This window comes from Rhinopithecus roxellana, chromosome 11 (genome assembly GCF_007565055.1).
Source record: "Rhinopithecus roxellana isolate Shanxi Qingling chromosome 11, ASM756505v1, whole genome shotgun sequence".
NCBI classification, from domain to species: Eukaryota; Metazoa; Chordata; class Mammalia; order Primates; family Cercopithecidae; genus Rhinopithecus; species Rhinopithecus roxellana.
In genome coordinates, this window is record NC_044559.1 from 2,787,367 (window position 1) to 2,812,001 (window position 24,635).

Genomic DNA, 24,635 nt, shown 5'->3' on the forward strand with positions numbered 1-24,635 from the left:
TCAAGGGAAATTCCAGGCACTTAGCCAGCCCTGAGAAGCAAAAGAGCAACTTGATAAGCAGGAAGGTAATAGTAACCTCAAACAACAGCCAAGGAAGCCAGAGTCCTGGGGTATTTGGTTCCCTCTGGAAATTAAAGAGAACATCTGAACTCGTGACTCTGAGTTGTTTTTCAGAAACCTAGACTCCCACCAAATGGATCCACTAGCAAAGAGACCTCAGAGAAGAGGGAACTGAGGACTGAACTCTGAGAACGGCTCTTTGTTCTAAATTTCTTTCTGGGGGACCTGGGGGAAGTCCCACCCACAAGCCAGAGCTAACATTCCTTTCTGCTAACCCAAATTTTAAAACAAAGCTTCTCTTCCTTAACCAATTGCATTTCAGAAAATGTTTGATTCCACCCTATGACCCGTAAGTCCCTAGTTCAAGATATCCTGCCTTTTTACACCAAACCAATGTGTACCCTCCATGTGTTGATTTACAATTTCATCTGTAACTTCGGCTTTCCTGAAAATTTCCCTTGCCATTAAAAAATCCACGCTTGCAAGCCATGGGGGAGGTCAGGGTTTAAGTGTGAGCTGCCTGATTCTCCTTGCTTGGTGCCCTGTAAATAAACACCCTCCTTTCTCCCACTGCAAACCTCAGTGTGGATTTTGGCTTTACTGTGCTGGGCCAGTGGACCTGTTTCATTAGGTAAAACTCAAACTCTTGAGTGAATCCCGACACTTCCCTCCAAATCCCCAAAGGTCAGGAACTGACAGGGGGTGAGGGGGTGAACACACTTTCTTTTTAAGTGGAGGGCACAGGTACTGGTCAGTAGATGGGGCAGTCAGGACCTAGTGGAGGGCCTGGCCCTGCAAAGGCATGGACAGGTGTTGGAGGGACAAGGTGGGACGCCAGACTGTGGTAGACAGGGAAGTGACTCTGTCAGTCCTGACCCCCACTGCCCACAGAAGGAAGACAGGAGTCCAGGGACACAACCGTATCTGCAAACTTGTTTCACTTTTTAAAAAGTGGGCCTTTTCTTGATCAGAAAATAGCTTTCAGTGGCAAGTTTCTCCCTGTGAAGGAAACCCATTCTATGCAAATGATCATTTCTGCAAAATTGCCCTGCGCTGGTCCTTAGTCAGTCTGCCTGAGGTGACCTGAAATGGCTGCTGAGTCTGAGCTGGGGGCCTCAGGGGTTTGCTCATCAAGGAGCCTACAAGTGAGTGGGTGGGTGCAGGTGCAGAGGGACCCTTGGGACCAGGTGGTGCCCTTGCCACACCCACCTGGTTGGCAGGGCCAGGGAAGAGCAGGGCAGGCCAGGAGAGGGAGGAAGGAAGGGATGGAGAAGGGCTGGAGTAGAGTGCACCTGGGAACTGGCACGGAGGGGACCGGGCCGAGCAAGCAGCACCCCTCCATCAGAGGAGAGACAGGGAGCCCTTCGGGTGAGGTTGTCTTGGGATCCCTACTGCCTTCTGGATTTTACGGATCTAAAAAGGCCATGTGTTGACGATCATGTGTGTGTGTGTGTATGCGTGTGCGTGTGCATGTGTCTGCATATGTGTGTGTGTGTGTTGCTTGTTTTGGGAGAGAGGGAAGTAAGCTCCTCTGGGTTCATCTGGGGGTGGGGCTCAGCCTGCGGTAACTCAAGAAATGCCTTCTGTGGCAAAGTCCTCTAGGTCGTCGGTGGAGATGATGCCCAGGCCTGGAGCTTCTGCACCCTCCTCTTCTGGGCTCTGGGGGGGCCCATGAGGGCGCTGGCCTGTAGAGTGCGGGGTGCAGTCACCATGAGGCCCTGAGGCCAGCTGTAGTCCAGACTCGTGGACACTCTGGGGCCTGGCACGGGCCATGGAGGCACGAGGGCCTTGCCTGAGGAAGGTGGGTGCGGAGAGCTGAGAGGAGCAGCGCAGTGGCATCAAGGCTGTCACAGGCACTGGCTGGAAGCCGGGGTACAGCACATAGGGAGCGGCCAGGGCATCTGGTGGGGTCGGCTCTGGGGAGGCCCCCTCGGAGGACGGGATGGAGACCTTGACACTACTTGCCCGTCTCTGGGTCATAGAAGGTCTTGATTTTCACCTGGAGTGGCAAGTCGAAGACAAAGTACTCCCCGGACTGCGGATCCTGGAGGACCTTCTGGGTGGCGGGGTAGGCGGGCAGGGGTGTGAGGGACTGGGGGCCTCCGGGCTGCCTCCCAACAGGCTCTGAGAAGCCAGACACAGAGTGGCGGTGCACGGGAGGGGGCAGGGAACGGACCACAGGGAAACTGTGTCGGAGCCTCTCTCTGGGGCACAGTGGCCTTTGCTGTGTCTGCTCCAAGTCCTCTGGGCAGGGTTTTCCCTCCTGTGACTCGCTGTGCTTCTCTTGAGCCTGGTCAGTCTTCCTCCTCTTACTTGCCAGCTTCTTCGCCCGCCGCAGGGCTTTCTCTGTTTTGGGTGGGACTGCAGGTGGCTTGCTTGCTGCCCTCTCTAGCTGTGCAGGAAGCTCAAGTCTCCCAGGGGTGCCTGCTGGGCTGGTAGCCACATCCAGCAATGAACCTCTTGGAGAGAGGGTTCGGAGGTCTTCTGCCGACAGCTCAAGTAGGGGGTCAGAGCCACCCTCCCACACGAGGGCGTGGGTCAGGTCCTCCCTCCTGGTGACCCTGGCAGGACTGGAGCTGGCCCAGGGGCTGGCTTGAGGAGGCTCCTCGGGCAGCAGCTCTGGTCCTCCAGGGGCCTGGGAAGCCTCATCCCAAATGCTGCTGGCAGCAGGGGAGCAGGCACTGCTCTCCCCCGGGGAGCTGGGGTTAGGGGAATTTGCCATCTCACCAGGGACCAGTCTTCTGCCAGGGGGCCCTGCTCTGGGTGTGGACAAAAAGTGACTCTTGAAACCTGGTGTCTGCTCTTCCCAACAGGTTTCAGGCTGCCATGGGTGTGGCTGGTCTTCTATGTCGCCCTCGGGTAAAGTGATGGTGGGAATGTGCCGTGGGGCCGCTGGCTTCCCTGGGTCTGCAGAGCCGCTCTTGCAATTGCTTGCCATGAGGTCATGTGCAGCATCTGGTGGTGGCTTCACCCTGTCCCCCTCTCCCACCAGAGGCATAGATGGGAAATTCCCCTTTGGAGCTGGCTGAGAGGCCTCCATCCTGGCCATGCTGGACCCCTGCCTGGGGTCCTCCATGACCTCGTTGGCCATGCACTTCACACGTGTGCTCAGCGTGTTAGTGGGTGTTGATGTACCAAGAATGTCCTGGTTTTCGGGGGCACAGAAACCAGGATCCTCACCCCATTCTGGCCTTGGCAATTCCTCCTCTTTGTGGCCACTGCTGAGGGAGTCCTCCAAGGACAGGGTCCTCAGGAGAGGCAGCATAATAGGTTTAATTACGGGGGTGGCTCTGAGGGTGTTGTCTTTAATGGTAAACAGCATGTGCCTATTTGAAGCAGAAGATGGTGAGAGAGTAAGGTCTTTGGCCTGTGAAAAGGTCGTACCCTTATTTTCCCCAATCCGAGAGCCTCTGAAATTAGCTTCCTCTGCCGATGCCTTCCTGGTTCTTCCTCCAGGCACACTTTCCCCTTCTCTTTGCAATGCTTCCCCCTGGCTGCAGTCTTCCAGGCACGTGTGCCCATTGCTTAAGGCGCAGTACTGCGGCTCATCCTTCCCCACCATGTTCTCCTTTTCATCCTTCTGACTGTCACCTGCACTCACATCCTTCCTCCTGTCTTCCCGCTGGTTCTCAGTAAACCACGTCTTCTGCTGATCATCAAATGAGGCAAAGGATTGATCTGAAGAGCTGGTGCTGAATTTGGCCTTACCTTTGAGGCTTGGCATAAAATCGGATTGGCTGTCGCTGTAAAACACATCTTCCTCCTCAGGAGAGAGGGGCCCTGGGGATAATTTCTGGTTGAAGTGTGTGTTCTGAAGTCCTGCCTCCCTCTCAGGTTCTGTCTCTTGGGACACAGATCTGGAGAGCCCATTCTCTAGCTGGTGGGTCATCGTTTTCTCTGTAGCCTTTCCAGGCTCAGGATCCCTACTGCAAAGCCTAAGGGAGAGGTGTTTCCTGGGGCGGTGTTCCCTGGAGTCTGGACACCAGCCAGATCCGGCAGGACCCATCTCTATCTCTCCTTCCACCTCGTCATTCTCGTAACTGCTCCTCTCAGCAGCCTCCCCGTTAACGTAGAAGGGGACTTTGGTGATAGTCGAAGCTGCGCTAAGAGTTAGATAGCTGTCTGCAGAGGGCTCACTGGGGTCAGCTGTAGGGCCCTTCTGGGGATTGACATGTGATGCAGTGGGGTCATCAGCGGGTCTCTCCTTAGAAAGCTCGTTTGGAGGGCTTTCCTCAAGCCCATTGGGTAGGATGACACCGTTGCTCACAGGTTCTTGCTTTCCATCAACCTTACCTCTAGTTTTCTCATCAAGCCCTTTCAAGAGAGGTGAGGAACTGTATGTGCTCTTAACACGCTTCCGCACGTCCTTGAGGTTAAACAGCAGGCTAGGGGCTTTGGACTTGTAGCTGTCTCGAGACTGACATTCACTGGGCTCCTTCTCTTGGTATCCGTTTAGCTGTCCTGGGGGTGATGGGGTTTGCTCTGCCGGCTGGTTCTCTGCTGAATCCAGGGTGTGCTTGCTGGGTATGATGGGGGTCAGGAGCTTACTGATGTTAAAGGGGGGATCATAATGTTCATTGGGTTCCACAGGCAGGTCAAGAGCATCATTTTCTGGAAACTGTCCCTGGGGGTTGTGTTTTGTATACAAAGGTGGGCCTCTCCTGCTGGTCTGTGTCTTTTCTTCCGAGGTATCTTGTAGACTTTCTTTCCCTTTTTTGCCAGTCTTTGGCTTCCTCCATGGGGGCTGGGCTGGCTTCTCTTGAGAATCCGGCTGTGAGCTGGGAGCTTTTCCTTCCACAGAAAATACCTGGGATCCTGGATCCCTGCACCCCCAGGGTACGGATGTGGACAGAGCCCCTGCTGTGAGTCTGTTCTCTTCCTGACTGCAGCAGGCCTGCACCTGGCAGGGAGAGACTGTGCACTCAGGGGGACGGGGTTCTCTTAGTAAGGTCGTGTCCCCATAGTGCTTGGGAGCTTTGCTTTCTGGGACAGTTCCAGCCGCGTCCTTTCTCTCCAGCAGCTTTGGTTGGTGGGCATTCCATGACTCAAAAGCACTATTTTCACTGTGCAGAAAGGTGCCTTTGCCTCTCCCAGGCTCACCAGTGGCTGGCTTGTGGTGTGGAGAGGGGAATTTTGACTCAGATGAGGTGGCCATGTCGTCGGCTGCCGGGAGGAAGCTGCTGGAGCCGTGACAGGCCATTTCTGGGTTCTTGGAGGACTCCTGTTCTCCGTGCTTCCTGCCTGGCTGGTGGCTATTCTGATGGGTGTTGGAAACTTCAGCGGGCACCCTCCTGACTGTCAGAAATGCAGAATCAAAGCAGAAGTTGACACTGCTTTCTGGAAGAGGAGCGAATTTGGGGGGATTTTTCAGAGCCGGAGGCTTGCTGGTAGTGGGCCTGCTCTCACAACGTTGGCTCTCAGTCCTGTCGAAAGATTTAATTAGTGTTGATACTTTGGAGACCGGCTTGTTGCTGCTCCTTAGGCCAGAAACGGGCACCTCCAGTCTCCTCTGGACTGGTGTTGGTGGGGGGCTGGTTTTGGGGTACTTTTCCTCTCCCTGAACGTACTTGGGTAGCTGTCGGAAGGTGGCTGCCCAGCCTGAATGTTCTGTGCCCTGTGACGGTAACTGGCTCCAAATGCCACTTTTCCTCTGGGTGTGGCTCACTGCTCTCTGGTGAAAAGTCCCAAACACCTGTCGGTTGATATCTGGGGACACGGCCAGATAGGAGTCATGGAAGGATGTATCCTCTGAGATGCACAAGCTCCGGAATGCCCGGTCTGTGAGGCTGCTCACTTCCCTGTCTGCATCATCCAACACGCTGCCGATGCTGGAGGAGTCACTGAATCCGTCTGTGCACTTCTTGTTTCCCTGCATCATCTGTCGGCTCCAAGAAAGCTGCCCTCGTCAGCCGGCAGGTGTCTCTGGTGATGATTCTGGCAAGTTTAGGTGTTTCCCTCTTCCCACAAAACTGGAGCTTCTCATTCACAGATGCAATTGCAAAGTGGGGAATTTTTGTTTTTTTCTCTGCAAAAGAAAAAGATGCAGTGTGTGAACAGGGTATACAGCTCTACGCAAGAATATGTGCTGGTCCAGGTGGAAAATGGTGCCTGTAAGGGTTAATTTTATGTGTCAACTTGGCTAGCTTGCTATACGTCCAGACTGTAGACCAGTCTAGCTGTTTCTGTGAAGGCATTTTTAAGATGTGATTAACACTAAAATCAGTAGACTTTAAGTAAAGCAGTTTATCTTCTATAAGGCAGGTGGTCCTCATTTAATTAGTTGGCTCTAAGAGTAAAAAGGCTGAGTTCACAAGCAACACAAACAAAAATAGACAAGTGGGATTACATCAAGTCAAAAGCTTCTGCACAGCAAGGGAAACAATTACAATAATGAAAAGGTATTCTACGGAATGGAAGAAAATGTTTTCAAACTGCATATCTGATAAAGGCTTAATATCCAAAATACATGAGAAACTCCTACAACTGAATAACAAACAAAACAAAATGAAACAAAACCTCAAACCCTCTGATTTAAAAATGGGTAGAGGAACTGAACAGATACATCTCCAAAAATACATCTCCATTACATAGAAATGGCAAACAAGTATATAAAAAGGTGCTCACCATCACTAACCATCAGGGAAATGCAAATCAAAGCCACAATGACATATCACATCATGCCTGTTAGGATGGCTATTATCAAAGAAAGAAAAGATGACAAGTGTTGGGAAGGATGTGGAGAAAAGGGAACTCCTGTACACCATGGGTGGAAATGTAAATTGATGTAGTCACTGTGGAAAACAGTATAAAGATTCCTCAAAAAATTAAAACTAGAACTACTATATGATCCAGCATTCCCATATCTGGGTATAGGCCCAAAGTAAATGAAATTAGGATCTTAAAGAGGTATCTGCACCCACATGTTCATTATGGCCAAGACACAGAAGCGAACAAAATTTCCACTGATGGATGAATGGATAAAGAAAATGTGGTATATGCATACAATAGAATTATTCAACCTTAAACAAGCAGGAAATCTTTAAATTTGTGATAACATGGGTGAATCTGGAGGACATTTTGTTAAGAGAACCCAGTCACAGAAAGACAAATACTGCATGATGTCACTTACATGAGGAATCTGAAACAGTCGAATTCATAGAAGCAGAGAGTAGAATGGAGGTTGTCAGAGGCTGGGGAGCAGGGAAGGGGGGAATTACTTGTCAAAGGACGTAACATTTTTAGTTATGCAAGATGAATTAGTTCTGGAGATCTGATGTACAGCAGGTGTCTGTAGTTAACAATACTGTGTTATGTGCTTGAAATTTGCTGAGGATAGATCTTATGTTAAATGCTCTTATCACACGTACACAAATAGTAAATAAAAGAGGTGGGAGGAAATGTTTGGAGGTGATGGATAGGTTTATGCATGGATTGTGGTGATGGTTTCATGGGGTGCATTACTTATCTCCAAACTCATCAAACTGTACACATTAAATATGTATAGCTTTTTGTACGCCAGTCATACCTCAATAAAATGTCTTAAAAAAACACAGTCCCTCGAGGAAGAGAAACTTCTGCCTTCAGATCGTCTTTGGATTGGAACTGTCTTATCAACTCTTCCTGGGTCTCCAGCTATTCACATTTTGGACTTGCCACCCTCCACAATCACTCCAGCCATTTCCTTAAAATAAATTGTTCTCTCTCTATAGCCACGTATCCTATTGGTTCTGATCTTCTGCAGAATCAGACCCATACAGTGCCTGAAGTTCAGTGGTGTTTTTGCAGAGTTCTTCCCTGATATTCCAATGGACATTCCCTCCTTGCTCATCTCTCTCACTGTGCGTGGTTTTTTTCTTCATGGTACTGAGCATGATTGAAGATTAAATTTACATCTTTGTGGCCTAGGCATGTGGGGACTGCTGGGTTGTCTGTTTGCTGATTGCCCCTCATCCCAGAACCACCCTAAGAGACGATCCTGAGAGTCTGCATCACCTGGGCCCCTTACCTCTGGGACCAGCCTGTGGGGGTGGCCAGTGGAGGTGCTTGCAGGAACCTGGAGGGAGGGGGAGCCAGCATCCCTGGCATTTCTCCACCCCTCCTGCCTTGCCTGTGACATGGGGACCACAGTCCTCTATAGCTATGGCCCCTCCCCCAGTCTCTGACTGGGCTCTGGCAACATGCCCCTTGTACCCAACTCTACATCCCTGGGGTCTCGCTAATTCTCCATTACCTCTGTTATAGCCCCTTCCTTTGTTTTTTAAGTGGCAAAATGCACATAATATAAAAATTTTCATTTGAATCAATTTTAAGATACAGCTCAGTAGTGTTAAGTATATTCATGTTAACATGCAATCGATCTTGAGGACTTTTTCATCTTTCAAAACTGAAACTCTTTACCCGTTAAGCAACAACTTCCCATTTTCCCTCCCTGCTGGAAGTTACCATTTGACTTTTTGTCTTTATGAATTTGATGACTCCAGGAACCTCATAAAAGTGCAGTCATACAGTATTTATCTTTCTGTGACTGGCTTATTTCCCTTAGCATAATGTCCTGGAGGTTTATCTGTGTTTTAGCATGTGCCAGAATTTCATTTTCAAGGCTGAATAATATTCCACTATATGTGTGTGTGAGATATACATACATATATATAGTGTGTGTATGTGTGTGTGTGTGTGTATATATATATATCACATTTTGCTTATCCATTCCTCCATTGATGAACACTTGAGTTGCTTCCAACTTTTGGCTATTGTGATTAATGTTGCTACAAATGTAGGTGTGCACATATCTCTCAAAGACCCTGCTTTCAATTCTTTTGGGTATATCCCCAGAAGTGGAATTGCTGGATTATATGGTTGTTCTATTTTTAAATTTTTTAGGAACTTCTAGACTGTTTTCCATAATGGCTGCACCAATTTTCATTTCAACCAAGAGTGTGCAAGCATTCCAGTTTCTCCATGTCCTCGCAACACTTGTAGTTTTCTGCTTTTTTTTTTCTTTTTGATAGTACCCATCCTGGTGGGCGCATGGTGCTGCATGACATTCTCTGGTGGATCCTTTCTGAGGATGCTGCTTCCTTCTGGAATACTTATGGCTCCCCCTGGGACATATACCTCCCATTGCCTAGAACATTGCCTGGCCTAGGGGAGGGGATTAGAGAATGGGTATATAAAAAGTTATATAAAGTAGCAAGTATTGACCCCAGAGCCGGTGCAAGTGAGGGGTGTCTGGAAGAGTGGTCATCTGGTAGGGTACTGTTAAGTGTTCAGCTGGCAGATCAAACACTGCCAGACAACTCCCATTCACAGCAGCAGAGCTGAGCACCTATGCTTCCCTTCCTTGCTTGGCTGGCCTGAGTCACTGCCAGCTCTCCAGGGGATGGACGGTGAAGGCACTCCCATCAGGGAGGCCTGGCCACATGTTAGAAGCCCCAGATCCTGCCTGGCTCCACATCCCCTTGCTGAGTGACCATGGGCTGGCCACCAGCAGCCTCAGTGCATCTCTGTCATCTGCATCTGTGCTGTGAGATGGCAACCATTCTCTTTGTTTCTGTAGAGTGGGATCATGTGGCCTCACTACAAGGCTCCAGGAGATTGGGGGTAGCATCCCGGCATAGGCTCAAAGCTGCTGGGCTGTCAGTAATGTTTGTCTTTCATCCTGGAGGCCAGGCTTCATTGGGGTCTGTTGTTTCCATGTCTTGACCACAGCACTCTGGTAAGTTAGCAACACTGATTCATCGGCTGATTGACTTGTTTCTGTGAAAGACAGAACTAAGCTGGAGAAAGGATGGGACCTGAGTTCTAGTGGACTGAATGAGCTTATGAGGAGCTAATGACCTGCTCTGGGAAGGCCTCTCTGCACATGCTCTTCAGCCCTGCCTTGAAAGGCAGGCTACTGGCTCCCTGGAAAGTACACGCTCATGACAGCATATGCTTTTTAGAAGGCCGCATACAAGGGGAGAGCATCAGCCCGCGTGATGAGTAGGGGAGACCCTGAGGGCTGGCCAAGCTCACGCCTTCCCCAATAGAAGACACACGCTCGCTCTTCAGACTCCCATGCAGTTAGCATGGCCAGAGGACATGGCTGTGATCACAGGGATGGAAGCAGCCAGCAGTCTGTGAAAGTTCCTGCCTCTCTAATCAAAGGAGCAATTCCTGTTGTCTCCACTCTGTCAGTGCTCTTCTTCCTGCCTTGAATGCAGACAAGAAGCCAGAAACTGCTTGATTTCTTTGCTGGGGCTGCCGTAACAAACGATGGCTTAAACATTGAAAATGTATTGCCACACAGTTCTGGAGGCTGGAAGTCCAAAATCGAGGTGTCACAGGGTTGGTTCCTTTTGAGGGCTGTAAAGAAGAATTGATCCTAGCCTTTCTTGTTGGCTTCAGGACACCCGTCTTCTCTCTGTGTCTTCACATCATCTTCCCTCTATGCTTGTCTCTCTGTCCACAGTTTTCCTTTTTCAAACTTTTAAAAATTTTCTAATTATTAAAATTTTTTTTTTTCATTCTGTCACCCAGGCTGGAGTGTAGTGGCGTAATCATAGCTTACTGCAGCCTCGACCTTTTGGACTCAAGTGATCTTCCTGCCTCGGCCTACCAAGTAGCTGGGACTACAGGTGCACTACACCCTACCTGGCTAATTTTTCTATTTTTTGGATAAATGGGGTTTCACCATGTTGCTCTGGCTTGTCTTGAACTCCCAGACTCAAGTAATCTGCCCACCTTGGCCTCCCAAAGTGTTGGGATTACAGTCATAAGCCACTGCGCCCTACCCAAATTTTCTCTTTTCATAAGGACACCAGTCAAACTGGATTAGGGCCCACCTTAATAACCTTGTCTTAACTAAGTACAGTACATCTGTAACAGCCTTATTTCCAAAAGGTCATACTCTGAGGTAATCAGAGTTATGATATTTTTAGGGGGGCCATGATTCAACCATAACATTGAATTCACTTTGCAGCCCTGAGAGACAAGCAATGGCCACTGAAGGCCAACATGCAGAAGATGGCAGGGTGGACAGGTGAGGAGCCCAGGTCCTGGCCAGCACTGCTAAGCTGCAAGCCCATGGCAGCACCATCCCACATGAATTTATGTTATTGAGGCTGGTGTGGGGCTTGATGGAAACTGAGTGGCACTGACCACTATGAGTCAGGTTTTCTGTACCCTGAGATCCTATCAAAACGGTCCAGAGTCTCCTGATGTCCTAAATGCTGGGATTCTGATGTTGGCAATGGCTGAACTCAGTAATATTGGGGGTTTCTACACTTTGAATGAAAATAAGATAGTTTTCATTAAGATGAAAATAGGTTAGTTGGAGACCTAAATTTAGAAGCTTAGATAGAGTCAACCAAGCAGCCTCTAACCAATTAAACACACTCGCATATTAGTAGGTATTTGCTATTTGTTTTTTGAATACTCAGCTTGCATCCTCTGAGAAAAAGCACTTGATACTTTGTGGGAAATTTCCTCACCCCTTGGTTTTCAGTCTTGGTGGGGCTGAAAGTCAAGGTGCCTGCAGAGGCTCTCCAGGGCCAATAGCAGGTGTGAGACTGAGGACAAGCCCATGGACTGTAACAGTTCTCCTGGAGCCACACAAGGATGGAAGCATGCTCAGGCTTCCTTGCTGGTGGTAGAACTTTCACTATGCTTAAGGACATACCTGACCTCTGGCGTTTCCTAGCCTGGAACTTTAGCCGTCACCTTGAGTCTACAAGACCTCCATTTTTCTTTTAATACATATGCATTTCTACCTCATTTGTTCAGTTTTTGCTTCTGTTGCTCGTGGTTGAAGAACCCTACCTGATCCTGGGTTTACATCCTCATTCCAAACAGTGGTGAAGGATGTTCATTGATTTTTCAGAGCATTCAGAAAATAACTACATTGCTTCTGCCTCAAGGAAAAGAGAGACTCCCTCCCCACCTTGCTAGCTTTATTCAGATAATTTCTTCAATTCTGATTTGATATATCTGGGGTCAGATGGGACAGTCAGAAACTTGACCTCATTCTCCCCCACCCCCAGCCCCCATTGTACCTTTCAGCATAATGGCCAAAAACAGAAGGTGTTTCTAGATGCCTGCTCTTGGATTAGTTCCATACCTGTTACAGCACTGGAAGCTGCAGGTGCCTGCCGTGCTGGGTTTCAGGATGTGTAGTTTTAAAACATCTTTTTATGCTTATATTTGGTATCATCACTGCCCATCTAGAAAGAAGAAAAATAATTTCAGTGGAACCCAACTGACCAAAGGGCCAAGCACAAGTTCAGTGGAAAAAGTATCCTTTATTTTATTTTTTTGAGACAAGGTCTTGCTCTATTGCCCAGGCTGGAGTGCAGTGGTGCAATTTTGGCCCATTGCAAGCTCTACCTCCTGGGTTCAAGCAATTCTCGTGCCTCAGCCACCCAAGTAACTGGGATTACAGGTGTGCAACACCATGCCCAGCTAAGTTTTGTATTTTTAGTAGAGACAGGGTTTCACCATATTGGCCAGGCTGGCCTCGAACTCCTGACCTCAAGTGATCTGCCTGCCTTGGCCTCCCAAAGTTCTGGGATTACAGGAGTGAACCATCACACCTGACCCAAAGTATCTTTAAATGACAGTTATACAACAATGTAATTGGCCTTCAAAAATGAAAAAGAATCCATACTTGAGCTCAACAAAATTCTAAAAATAGGCATATTTGACCATAAGGTCAATTTATATCCCTCCTAATATCCATTAATTTGTCCATGGTCCAAGACATTTTTAGAAACCTGTTTTAAGCTTTTCAGTTTTCTAATATGATTGACCCAGTTGTGAATTATTTTTTGCTAATAAAATCTGACCCAAGGCCCTTTTCCCACTGAACTGATAAGTTGGGTTTTGCGGCAAAGAGAACTGGAGCAGTGAAAGTCAAGTCCACTCAGCAAGTGGCAGCACAGTGTTGGATTCATTGTTGGCAGAAGGCTTGAGACTTCTGACAGCTAAAAGAACCAAAAAGCTGCGCAGGCGGATTTTCAGAATGCTCAGAACGAAGAGTGAACTAATTAAAATAAATCCATTCTGCACATTTTAAATGCAGACCTTTGGGGTTTCCATAAGACCTTTCCCAGCTTGTAGCTCCTGGATATTAATCTAGTTCAAGGTAGTTTATTAATAATATTAATAATCATAATAGCTTGAATTTGTGGCGTCTATTTCTTTGGAGAATCACAGAGGTGCTCTGTGTCTGCCACCATACGGTGAGGCCCTATCCCTGACTTCCCAGGCTGGCTTAGATGGGCCTCCTTCGTGTTCTCAAAGCATACTGGGTTTACCTTTTCCAAAGCTCAGCCGTGTTGTCACTTCATACATCATGACCCATATGTTTCAGGAACTGATGATCGCTGCTTTCTCTCCTCAACTAGAAAGGAATTTCCCTGAACCAAGGAAGGGAGTCTTGTATACCTTTGTATACTGAGCTCAATAAATAGAAGCTCAATCACTGTTTGTGGTAATGCTCTGAATTAGGTTATCTTTATTCTGATTTTTTTTTTCCTGGAGGGCAAACTGAGGCACAGAAAAGAAGGGAAAAGATAATATGAATTTTGTTGAGAAAGACTCCTGGTCTTGGGTCTTATGGCCTACCAAAAAATTCAGATCGATCCATTTGCATCTCTAAATAATAAGGCCACTCCCCTGCTCTACTGAGATCTGACGTAGGGATGAGGATGAAACCCATCTGGTGTCACACACTGATGAGACGGAGGTGCAGAACGACAGAGTGGCATTTATTTTGTGAATGGTTAGGACACCCCTCACCCTGTGCTTAGGCCTTCCCCCTAGGCAGTTGCCTCATGGACTCACTGACATTGCTGCTGGAATGAATTTTCCAGATGCCAGTGGAAAAACTCTCTTGCTCACCACTTTGAACCATTTGAAGGAAGCCACTCTGAACTGGTGAAAATTCTTGCTGGTAGAGCACTTTGCCAGTGAAAGGGTGTGTTCCGTTCAGGCAGCATGACGGATGATACAGTGCACATGGCGGGGCCATGTTCTAAACAAGGTCTTGGAACCTCGTCATGAATGCATAGAAATAAACATCAATATTTAATCACGACCTGGTCAATTCCTATTTATGTCTGTGGCCTTCAAAGACTGTTCTCTTAAATGCTTCTTATCTCCCCCCTCCATTATTTCCTTACCCGTCTCACTTGGCCTTTAGTGTCTGGCCCCCACTCCTCCCTGATGGATCTTCTGATGGCACTTTTGCTCCTCATCTGACTGAACTTCTAGACTGCAATCTAGCCTAGTGGCCACCGTCTACTTGAGATACTCTCTCACTTTGACTCTTTCCTTCTCCCCTCCCTGTCTGGATGTTTAGTGTCTTCCTCTCCTTGACTGCTGGATTTCCTCTGCTCCCAGCCCTGGAGCCTCTTCTGTCCTCACTGTACAGTCTACATGCAGGTGATTGTCCCCACACCATGGTCCCTGCAAGCATCCACACACTGAGGCTGCGTCCAGGCCAGGCCATTTGCCTGGTGCAGTCCACGCCTCTGCCCACCCACCAGGCAGCTGGGTGCCCCTGTCTCACAGCCCTTCCAACCCACACGTTTAAAGCAGAGTCCATGAGCCTTCTGCAAGCCCACTTTCTCCCTGGGGACCTCAGAAACCTGATGTCACTTTCGATTTCCTCCTCCTGTGCCTTCACCTATGACATCCATTTCCTAGTCCCATGAGTTTCATTTCTGAAGGTCTCTTCCTTACACACCGGTCTCCATCTCCACAGTCACCGTGTGGACCAAGCTGCTGTCTCAAATCCCTCGGCCACTGCAGCAGCCCATTCCTGCCCTGCACCAAGAGGCAGCTTTCAACACTCAAACTTGTTCTTATCAACCTCTTGCTTAGAATCCCTTGATGGCTTTCCAGTTTTAAGGAATGAAGATCAATCTCCTTAACACAGATCCTCTCCTTCCATCCACACCTTGTGCCATCTTTCCCCTCGTGCTTGGCTTTCCAGCCACCCTGGTCTTTTTCCAGTTTTATGTCATCCTACTTCCTGCCTCAGGGCTTCTGCACATGGTGTTCCCTCTGCCTGGACTTTTTTACTTCCATCCTTTCATCATTACCGGGTTAACTCCAACATGTGCTTCAGAGCCCAGTTCACATGTCCCTTTGATGATGCAGCTTCCTCAGGCTATTCCAAGTCTGCTCATTACATCCCTTTATCATAGGCTGTACCCATTATTTTGCAGCACTTACCATAATTATAATTAAGCATTTAACTGGGTGATTTGTTGTTTAATGTTTGTCCCTCCTGCTAGCCTGAGTGCTTATTGGTGGCGGGGTCCATGTTTGTGTTTCTTTTTCATGTAGCATAGTGTACAGTGCAAGCAATATCTGTTCAATAAATGAGAAAACTCTTCCACTTGCCATGATATTACTCACGCTGTTGACAGGCCTAGGAGGACTTACTTTATTGACAGTCGATTATAATCCAATAATCGCAGAATTATCACAAATTTCAAATTAGTGAATTTGAATGCAAGTGGATTTTATTTACTTTTTGATTCCACACCCCTCAAATATGTAAAATTCCCCCATGGTAAGAAATGGAAACAGGTGGACAGGATTGTTCTTGGAGACTATTGACAAGCTGGCTCTGGAGAAGGCATCCCTCAGCAGCGTGGCATGTACTGTTTATGTCCGGATTGCATTTCTATCAGGGGGAGATGAAAAGAGATTTCATCGTGACTTTGCCATTTCCCAGTTGGTCTCTCACACTGCTCTCAGTGCTCTAAGTTGGGGAGTGGCTTTGATGCCTTCTGGAGGGCCAGCGTCCAGCAAACTTCCATGTAATGTTGAGTATATTACCCAGGGCTCTGTTTACAGCCACAGTGTGAATGGTCATTAAGTGATGCGTTATCTAAATTACAGGGTCAGCGGATGAAATGCTGGCTTTGCCCTCTACCTCCAGGCGACTGTGCAGGCCTCAACAGCACTTCCTCCACTGACCCAGGCCAAACTTGCATCAGGTGGAGAAAGTTCTGCAAAACACCAGAGCACACTAGAGGAAACAGGATCCCCGGGCAGGAATTTAAAAATGGACTCTCCAGTTGATCCCCTGGAGAAGAGCAAAGGGTCTGCCATGCCCACTGTGAATATGCGCACAGGTGAACTGGTAGTGCCCTGCAGCCTTGGAGCCCCAAGAATTACACTTAAGGATGTGTATTTTCTTCTCCTTATTGTAGGGTCATCTTTTTGAATCAGAATACTTCAAACAAACTCAATTTGAGCATGTATCCTCATGAATCAGCTTTTCCTTGAGATGAGCACTGAAATACCCTTTGCTCAGTCATTGCTAAATTCTAACTCTTCCAAAATGTTTTCTCACATGATGCTTTTTTTCCATGCCATGCCTCGTGATGCTTTTATTATTGACTGGGATGTGCTGCTTTTTGCGGATACAATTCTCTCTCCCTCCTAATCCTTTACAAATGCCTATGCATGACCTTCAAGTCCCTCTTGGCAGGGGAGCTCTGCCTGCTCCCACACCCTCCTTCCTCCAGGCCTGTGGTGCCCTGTGCCAGGGAGGGACAGGGCCCATGTGTCCTGGACCGGATTCCTCAAGTAGTAGTCCCTGTGCCTGGAATGTCTCTCCCTGTCCTCGGCCACAACTGCTGACAACTTCCTCCTCTGTTCTGTTCCTCGTAGAATCTTTTCTTCCCTTTTTATCACTTACATTTCTTTATTCTTCCTGCACTGAGGTGAATCTATCTCTCCCACTAGACTTTGAGATCCTTGGTGTGAGGTCCCTGGCTTGGTTAATCTTTTACCTACAGCGTGCCTGGTGCACCCTGGTCACTGGGAAATGTTTTCAGCTCTGGTTGCTGAGTGCACATCTTGGACCCTGGGATGTGATGACAGAGGTTTACTGCAGTGTGCAGAGGGACAGAGGTCCATGGTCCCCTTGTCTTCCTCAGGGCTCCTGGCTGGCAGCCAACCCTGGCCTAAGAAGGTCATGCAGTCCACCTTCTGCTGATCTACCCTAGACCCTCGTGTGTCCCAGGTTGTAAGGACAGGAAGTATAAAGGGAGGAGACTCACAACTCCTACATGCCAAGCCCTATTGCAGGTGTCCCCCACATAACTGAGGAGCGTGTCAGGTCCACAGGACCAGACCCCCACTTGGTGATGCTGGAGGGCCCAGCTCAGGGACCACAATCACCCATGAGGTGAGACAAAGAGCCCTCAGAGGGAGGACCCAGATATTCCATTTCTCACAGCTGGTGATGGAGTGGGCTTGGGGCCAGGTCTTGGTGGTCCTGGGGACACTGCACAGAGGGAACAGTTGGTGGTCTGGCATGCCCAGGCTGCTAGATTGAGCAAATTAAAAATACAGGACACCCAGTGAAATGTGAATTTCAAATAAACAATAAATACTTTTTTAGTGTAAGTGTATCCCATGCAATATGTGGGATACATTCATACTAACAAAATTATTCATTATCTGAAATTCAAATTCCACTGGATGACTTCTCCATCATCATCATCATCATCTGGCTACATGAGGGTCTCATCAACTTTTAGCACTCAAAGTGGATCACAATCAGAGGAAGCCAATGCGGTGAGTCAATACTGGGATGACACAGTGACGGTCACGGCTCAAGTGTATGCATCACCCTGTAGTTCATGACACACTTCAGCATCGTGATCTTGTTTGATTCTCATGACTCCTCTGAGGCAGGTTGAGTGGGCCTTGTTGTCACCATCTTCTAGGTTGAGAAACAAAGGCACAGAGAGGTGCAGGATGTTGCTAAGTGCCACATAGCACGTAAAGACAGGGAAGAACTGGGGATGAGAGTCAGCCTGGGCTCACCACCTTACCACCTTCTGCTTTCTCCAGGATGAAACCCTGAACCTCTGGCCTGTGGACTCAGGCTCCCATAGGCATGTCCTGGGAGGTGTTGCCAGCCCCACTCTTGGCTCATGGGAGAATTGGTGGCTCTGGGGGAGAAAACGAGGGTTTCATTTCACTTTTATGTCATGTCCTAAGGATCTTCTCGGCTGAGTTCTCTCAGACATCCACAGAAGTGAAACTTTTGATTCAGCCCGTAAACATGAGTCCTTCCTGTTTGGGGAGGGCTCTGGTGCTGCGGGAGGCTCAGGCAGCTGGACTCTGCAGAGCTGGGGGCTCCCCTGCAGGCCCAAGGTGCACCCCTGAGCTGCTGAAGATGTGTTCCATTTTCCTCCTCATCCTTGCCCATCTTTCCACAGGAAGCCATTGGGGTTTGCTTCGTTGCTAGGATTGACCACTTGCCGGTAGTGTGGTTTTTGAGCCCAAGATCTTCGGGTGAATTTAATTACTTTAATTGAATGGTGCTTTCACTTCTTAGAGAAGGGGAAACAGGAAGACAGTGGAGATGGCAGGGGTTGGCTTTATCACACCCAGAAGGCTCTAACAAATTGGAATTGATTCCTCTTGCTCTTCTTTCTGGGTTGGTTTTCTGAGCCATCGACTCAGGCATGTCTGAGGAGCAGTTCAGTGGAGTGAAGTGTGACAGCTCCTCCCTGTCTATGCACAGCCTGGAGCCCTGCTCACAGATGGTCCTCCACCCGCAGATGCACAGCACACACAGCCTCCAGCACCCCATGCCACAGGGTGCCTTGCTCTGAACCTGCAACTTGCTGGTCAGTTTTGGGCCAAGCTCTTGACCTTTCCGTGCAATTCTAAGAGCCCTCTTGCTTTAGAGGGGAATGTCCTTGTCTATGGTCTATGCTTTATGAGGAGAATGTCTCAGCTTGAACTAAAATATCATAGTCTGGGAAGCTTAAAATAGACATTTACTCCTCACAATTCTGGAGGCTGGAAAGTCCAAGATCGAGGCACTGGCAGACCTGGTTTCTGGTGAGGGCCCTCTTCCTGGATTGTAAATGGACATTTTCTTGTTGTATTCTCATACGTCAGGGAGAGAGAGTGAGCGTGCACATGTATAAGGAAGCCCTCTTGTGTCTCTTCTTATAAGGGCACTGATCCCATCACAAGGGACCCCACCCACATGACCTAATTACTTCCCATAGGCCTCACCTCCTAACACCATTCCACTGGGGTAATCTCAGTGAATTTTGGAGCACACACATTCAGCCCATAGCAGCCAACAATGAAATGGCAAAATTTACTTCCTCAGTTGAGGTCCTTCAGGTGAGGGCAGCAGACACGTGTTGAGTGTCTGTGAAGCAATAGGTTGACCCCTGCACCTGCCTGTGCTCACTTATTCCTTGATAACACTTAGCATGATAGGCTCCCCTCATCATCTTACAGCTGATGAAACTGAGCTGTAACTGGCCGGGTCAATCATTGGTTCCTTGTTTAAAGCCTGGGAGTGCTGGGCGCGGCCTCACCCAATCCTCAGCCTCAGTGCCCTGCTCTCTGGTTCCAGGATGATGCCTCCTTAGCTCCTCCCGTGTGGCGCTTGCTGTGTCTTTGTAACCCCTTTTGACTTTGGAAATCAGAAATTATAAGTTCATTTAGACTCCTAGAAGAAAGCGTAGGATCTCATAAGCATGACTTGAAGCTCATTTTTGTATTGATTCATTCAACAACTACTCATTGAACACCTGCTTCATGTCACCTGTTTTGGTGCTGGAGCTATAGCCATGTGCAGGGCTGACCTGGGCCCTCTCCTTGTGGAATTGGATGGATCCTGGGAGGTTATTGCTTTGTAAAAGTGCAATTACCTCTGATTGCCTTAGATTGACTTCTACTGGGCAGTGCCTCTTACGAGTGTAAAGCAGAGATTTGATTTGCATAAGGGTCATTGTACATCTGGCCTGGCCATTTTGGCTCCACTAGCCTGATATTTGGCACATGGGAGAGGGGTGTCAGCCTGTAGCCTGGCCTGGCTTGACTGGACCCAAACTCAGGTTATAGACTGGGAAAGCCAAATGCTCTCAAACTGACTCTGATGCCACTGTGCCCTGGGAGAGAACAAGTTTGGCTTTGTCCAGCCCCAGGAACATGATGTGGTTGGGTGCCATGTTGGCAGTGTTGGCCTGGCAGGAATCTGAACCTTCTACAACCACATTACACGTGCAGAGGCCTCTAAATCCTGTAGCAGGTAGAAGTCAAGGATGCCCCAGGGGTTGTGGTTGCAGAAAGCAGCTTGCCTGGGCTTGCCAGACCCACAGAACTGGATGTGAGCATGGGTAGCAGGGGATGCTGCCCTTTGGGGAGAGACTGGAGGAGAGATACTTTCTCTTTGAGCTCAGCCCAGCCTGAAGTTGACTTCTGGCCTGGGTAGCCAGTCTGCTGTGCCTGGATGGGTCATGCTGCCCAGACCCAGGGCTATGCCTGCAGTTAGAGGCCAGGGAACCAGGCACAGGGAAGGCTGGGCTTGATCTAACGCAGGATGTGAGGGTGCCCAACACCTGGTATCACAGACCCAGGGAAGGACCCTATGGCAGGAGAAACAAGAAGTCACAGGAGAAAAGAAGACAGGAGGAGAATCAGGCTGGGTTCAAGCAGTCTCCCACAACCTGTCCCCTCCTGGTTCCTGTTCCTTGATGACCAGGACAGGCCAAGCAATGTTTAATAACCAGCTCTCTGGGGCAAAAAGCACTGGATTTGTAGCACTGACTGATTTCTTGCTGCTCCCCTGACATCCCAAGCAGAGTTGGGATGAGCTGTGCTCAGTGGGCCTTGTGGGGTGCAGGGGGCTCTGGTGTGCCTCTGAATCCCAGCAGGCTCTGGAACTTGCGCTGCTTAGACTTGGGTAGAGTCTCACTCCATAAAGGCTAACCTGCGAGCTGTCAGCAGCACCTGTTCGCAAAGTTTCTGATCACTTCTGGAGGTGGAGCATTATGGAGGATCACTCCTTAGAGCTCCTGGTGGCCAGATGGGCTAGACTCAGCCAGACACAGTCTCTGGACAGTCCCTTCCACCAGGAAGGAGCTCAGGCCTGGCACTGCCAGCTGCTCCATGACACTCTCTCATGTGTTCTCTGCAGGCCTCAAGGGGCCCAGCCTCAGCAGCCAGATGCTCCCTGAGCAAAGGACCCTTGGCTTCTCCTGGTGAGCTCAGAGGTGCTTTATAGGAGCAGCCATGCCAGCATCACAGGTAAAAGTAGGAGCAGGAAAGATCTGGAAGGGAGAGTGTGTGATCCCAAACAACTCTGTTCACCCCATCTTCCTCTCCCAGGGCTGGGTGAGTGCCAGTCCTGCTCCACTGCCCAGGAGCAGTTGCCTGAGGGGCAGAGATTTTGGGAGAAAGCAGGGTCAGCCTGGCAGCCATGGTTCTGCTGCTCATCCTTCTGACCCTTGCACCTCCTTGTTGTAACCAATCCAAACTGCAGGGCCACCCTGACTGCCAGGCCAGCCAGGGCAGCTGCTGAAGGATGGACACACAGCTCCTTCAGGAGCACAGGGGCCATGCAAATGGTGGGTCCCCCTGGGATCTGGGCACAGGTCCTAGTGCTGCTCTGTGCGCTTTAGCCATGGTTGCTGAGTACAACCATGCTCAAGGGACATGGCACGTGAGAGCCTTTCTCATCTGCAAGTGGACCCCATGCCATGCACCTAGCACAGGGGCTCCCAATAGACTTTCTAAGGCCCCATATCACTGGCGCTGCCTAGGTCTCTGGGCAAAATCACCCCTGGTTGAGAATCACTGTTAGAGAATCAGGGAGGGAGCACTAGCCTAGCACCAGGCTCTTCCCGTCTTCACTTGCTCTTCCCCTTCACATTTCCTAGGAACATCTTGCCCTGGATTCTGGAAATGGCAGGACCTGACATGAGAATCATCAAATAGGCAGTACCAGCAGTGGGAAGAGCAGAGACCCAGCTCTAAAGTGCTGTTGTCATGGGTGTCACTTAACTGCTACACCTGGAAAAAAGGGATAATAAAAACCAGCCCGACAGTGCCTGCCCCTGGGACTGACCACTCCCAAGGTTGCTCCCCATGCTGGACACAGGAATTTTCATGAAATCGGTCCCTGTGGCAGGTACTGCTTGAGAGTCTCCCCATGTTGGAGTCAGCCAACCCACCAGGTCCTGGGTCCCCACCACAGCAGGGAGGATGCCTGGACTAGAAGGAGGTTCAGAAATCCCTGACCATTGCAGCCCCGCACCTCACCTGCCAGATCACCGGGGAGCAAGTGAATGGCATGCACATCCTCCTCTCCGTGTCTCCACAGAGCAGAGGTTTCTCCTCTACATGTAGTAAGAAATACATTTACATCATGGCACAGAATGTGCCTGGAGACATATGTATCAAGGAAAACTGGACTAAGCAAAGCTTACCCTTCTTGTATGTACTGCTCCATTCTAATCTAATCTGTTCTATTCTTTCATCAAAAAAACCTCTTCACAACTTAGTAAGTGATTTCAGGGCTCAGTAATGACTTATGATCTATAGTGATTAAAAAAACTCTCTGAGACCAGAAATCTTAGGCATCCCTAATTAGGCCCAACTTATGGATGCCCTGTTTCTGGTAATGCTAGATTTTCATCTGGATGGAGAATTGGAGACCCAAGGCCCAAACTCAGTGACTGATCAGATTCACTTGGGGAGGGGAGGAGACCCCACCCCCTGGTGGCAGGTCCATGGGCTGGGCCTTGCCTGTCTGCTCTAGGTTATGTTTCCAGTCTCCACACAGTGCCTGTGCCTAGTATGGGGCCATTTATTTGCTAAACAAGTGAGTGAATGAGTAGATGAGAGAAATTTCTTCTATCCACTGAGTGGGGACTGAGTACCTGGTATAAAGGTACTTTATAACCTAGTATTATTAATTAATATTTATTATTTAATTAGTATTCACAATGGCCTCATTACACAGGAGTTACTCTTGTTCTTTACAGAGAAGAAACGTGTGTAGTGCAGAATTTAATACCTGGTGGTGTGGGGCTGGAACATGGGGCTGCCAGATAAGTGGTCCCTTTCACCTGTCTTTAGAGAGCCTCCTGTAGCAGCTTCTTGAATGCCAGCTACAGGTTAAGAGTCTCTGGTCAGCACCACACTGTGCCTTTGGGGACCCACCTGCCCCTGGCTACCTTGTAGCCTCCATACTCCTGGTTCTTACCCACAGGTCTCCTTAGAGTTCATCTTGAGACCTGTGACCATAGGATGTCCTTCTATTCCCCATGCCCCATCACACCTGGGATTCCATAGCATGGGGTGGAATTATTCCATATGGAAATATTCCATAGCAAAGAACTGGAAACCCTACCCTGGCCCTTACTTACTAGGGCATACAGCTCTCCAGTTAAAAGCTTCAGAATCAGACAGCTTTTGAACTTGCCACTCAACTTGTGTGAGCCTCAGTCTCGCTTTGGTGACCTTGGGGCAAATGGAAAGGCAGATCCAGCAGCCTGATGCTTGTGGAAGCCCATTATGGATCAGGAAGTGGGTGGTGAAGGGACAACTCTAACCTACGACAAGATTCCACCTTGGAGAGCCTTGTCTAGACAGAAGCCCCCTTGAGGGCTCCCAGAGGAAGAGGCATTTGTTTTTGTTGGGATTGGGGTATCCTCTCAGGAACCATCCTCTCTCCAGCCCCTGTGAAGGGAGCCAGGCACTATGGGGAAGGGAACCCCCTGAAAGCAGTCCTGGAGAGTGCCAGGCTTGGCAGAGTGATGAGGTTCAGGCAGAACTCCTGAGAACCATGGGAGGGCAGGGTTTCTACAGAGTCCATCACATCGTCTATAGACCAGGTCCTCCATATGTAAACTGGTGCCATGAGACTGCATGACACAGCCCGAGAAGCAGAGCTGGAAGAGCTGTCACCAAGCATTAGCACCCTGGCAGTCCCAGGCACCCATCCTGTTCATGGAACTCCTGCCACCTGTCCCTCACCCTATATCCATGGCCTCACTCAATGGGTGCAACAACTAGCAAATTGAGTAGGACTGATGCCAAAGGAATTTTAGGTGGAGAAATCGAAGGTCAGAGAAGTTGAGGAAGGAGCTTAAGGTCACACAGCCAGAGAGCAGCAGAGCCAGGATTCAGGGCCAGGTCTCTGCAGAATACACCGAGGCAGAGAGTCAAGAGATGAGATGGTCTTCTATCTGCCACAGGTTTGTGTAGGGTGAGGAGTGGGTAGCAACCTCTCTCCTAGCAAATTCTCACCTATCTCTCTCTGAGTCTGGTCCCACCAGGGAGCATTTGCTTTAGTAAAGCTAGAGAAGGCATGTGTAGGACTTGGCTCTCCTGCAGAGGTCATCTTCCCTGCCCTGGAAACAACGAAGCTGTGTGCATCTGGGATAAGGAGGAGGGGGCCTCACACAGAGCACCCCTGGGAGTTCCTAAACCTCCCACATAGGTCTGAAGCTGTGCCTGACTTTCTCCTCATGTCTCTGCTGGAGGCTGGGAAGTAGCCGGTAGATGACCGCTGTTCTTTCTCCAACCAGCGCAGCAGGGTTGAGGCGGCTTGGCCAGGGGAAGGAAAGGGGAGAATAGGCTCCTGCAGTGCAGTGTAAGGAGCTGACCAACACCCAGCTGCTTCATGGAATTCCTCACAGCAAGGAAAGCCATTCAGATGTGGCCAGCCTGGTTCTCCTTTTCAAATTTAAAGCTGAAAGATGCTCCTCTAACAATCATGTTTATTTCAACCTATGGCTGTGTTTATG

General features: G+C 49.1%; 1 protein-coding gene across 1 annotated transcript in view; it reads right to left on the reverse strand.

Annotated features, from left to right (window-relative positions):
- Positions 1 to 987: 987 nt before the first annotated feature.
- C11H10orf71 (chromosome 11 C10orf71 homolog) overlaps positions 988 to 24,635 on the reverse strand; it is a 30,590-nt gene continuing 6,942 nt past the window's right edge. The window contains 3 exon segments of the mRNA XM_010382851.2: positions 988 to 2,019; positions 2,021 to 6,085; positions 12,158 to 12,260. Of these exon segments, the coding sequence (XP_010381153.2) occupies positions 1,630 to 2,019; positions 2,021 to 5,938 (4,308 nt within the window). The 5' untranslated portion in view covers positions 5,939 to 6,085; positions 12,158 to 12,260 and the 3' untranslated portion in view covers positions 988 to 1,629.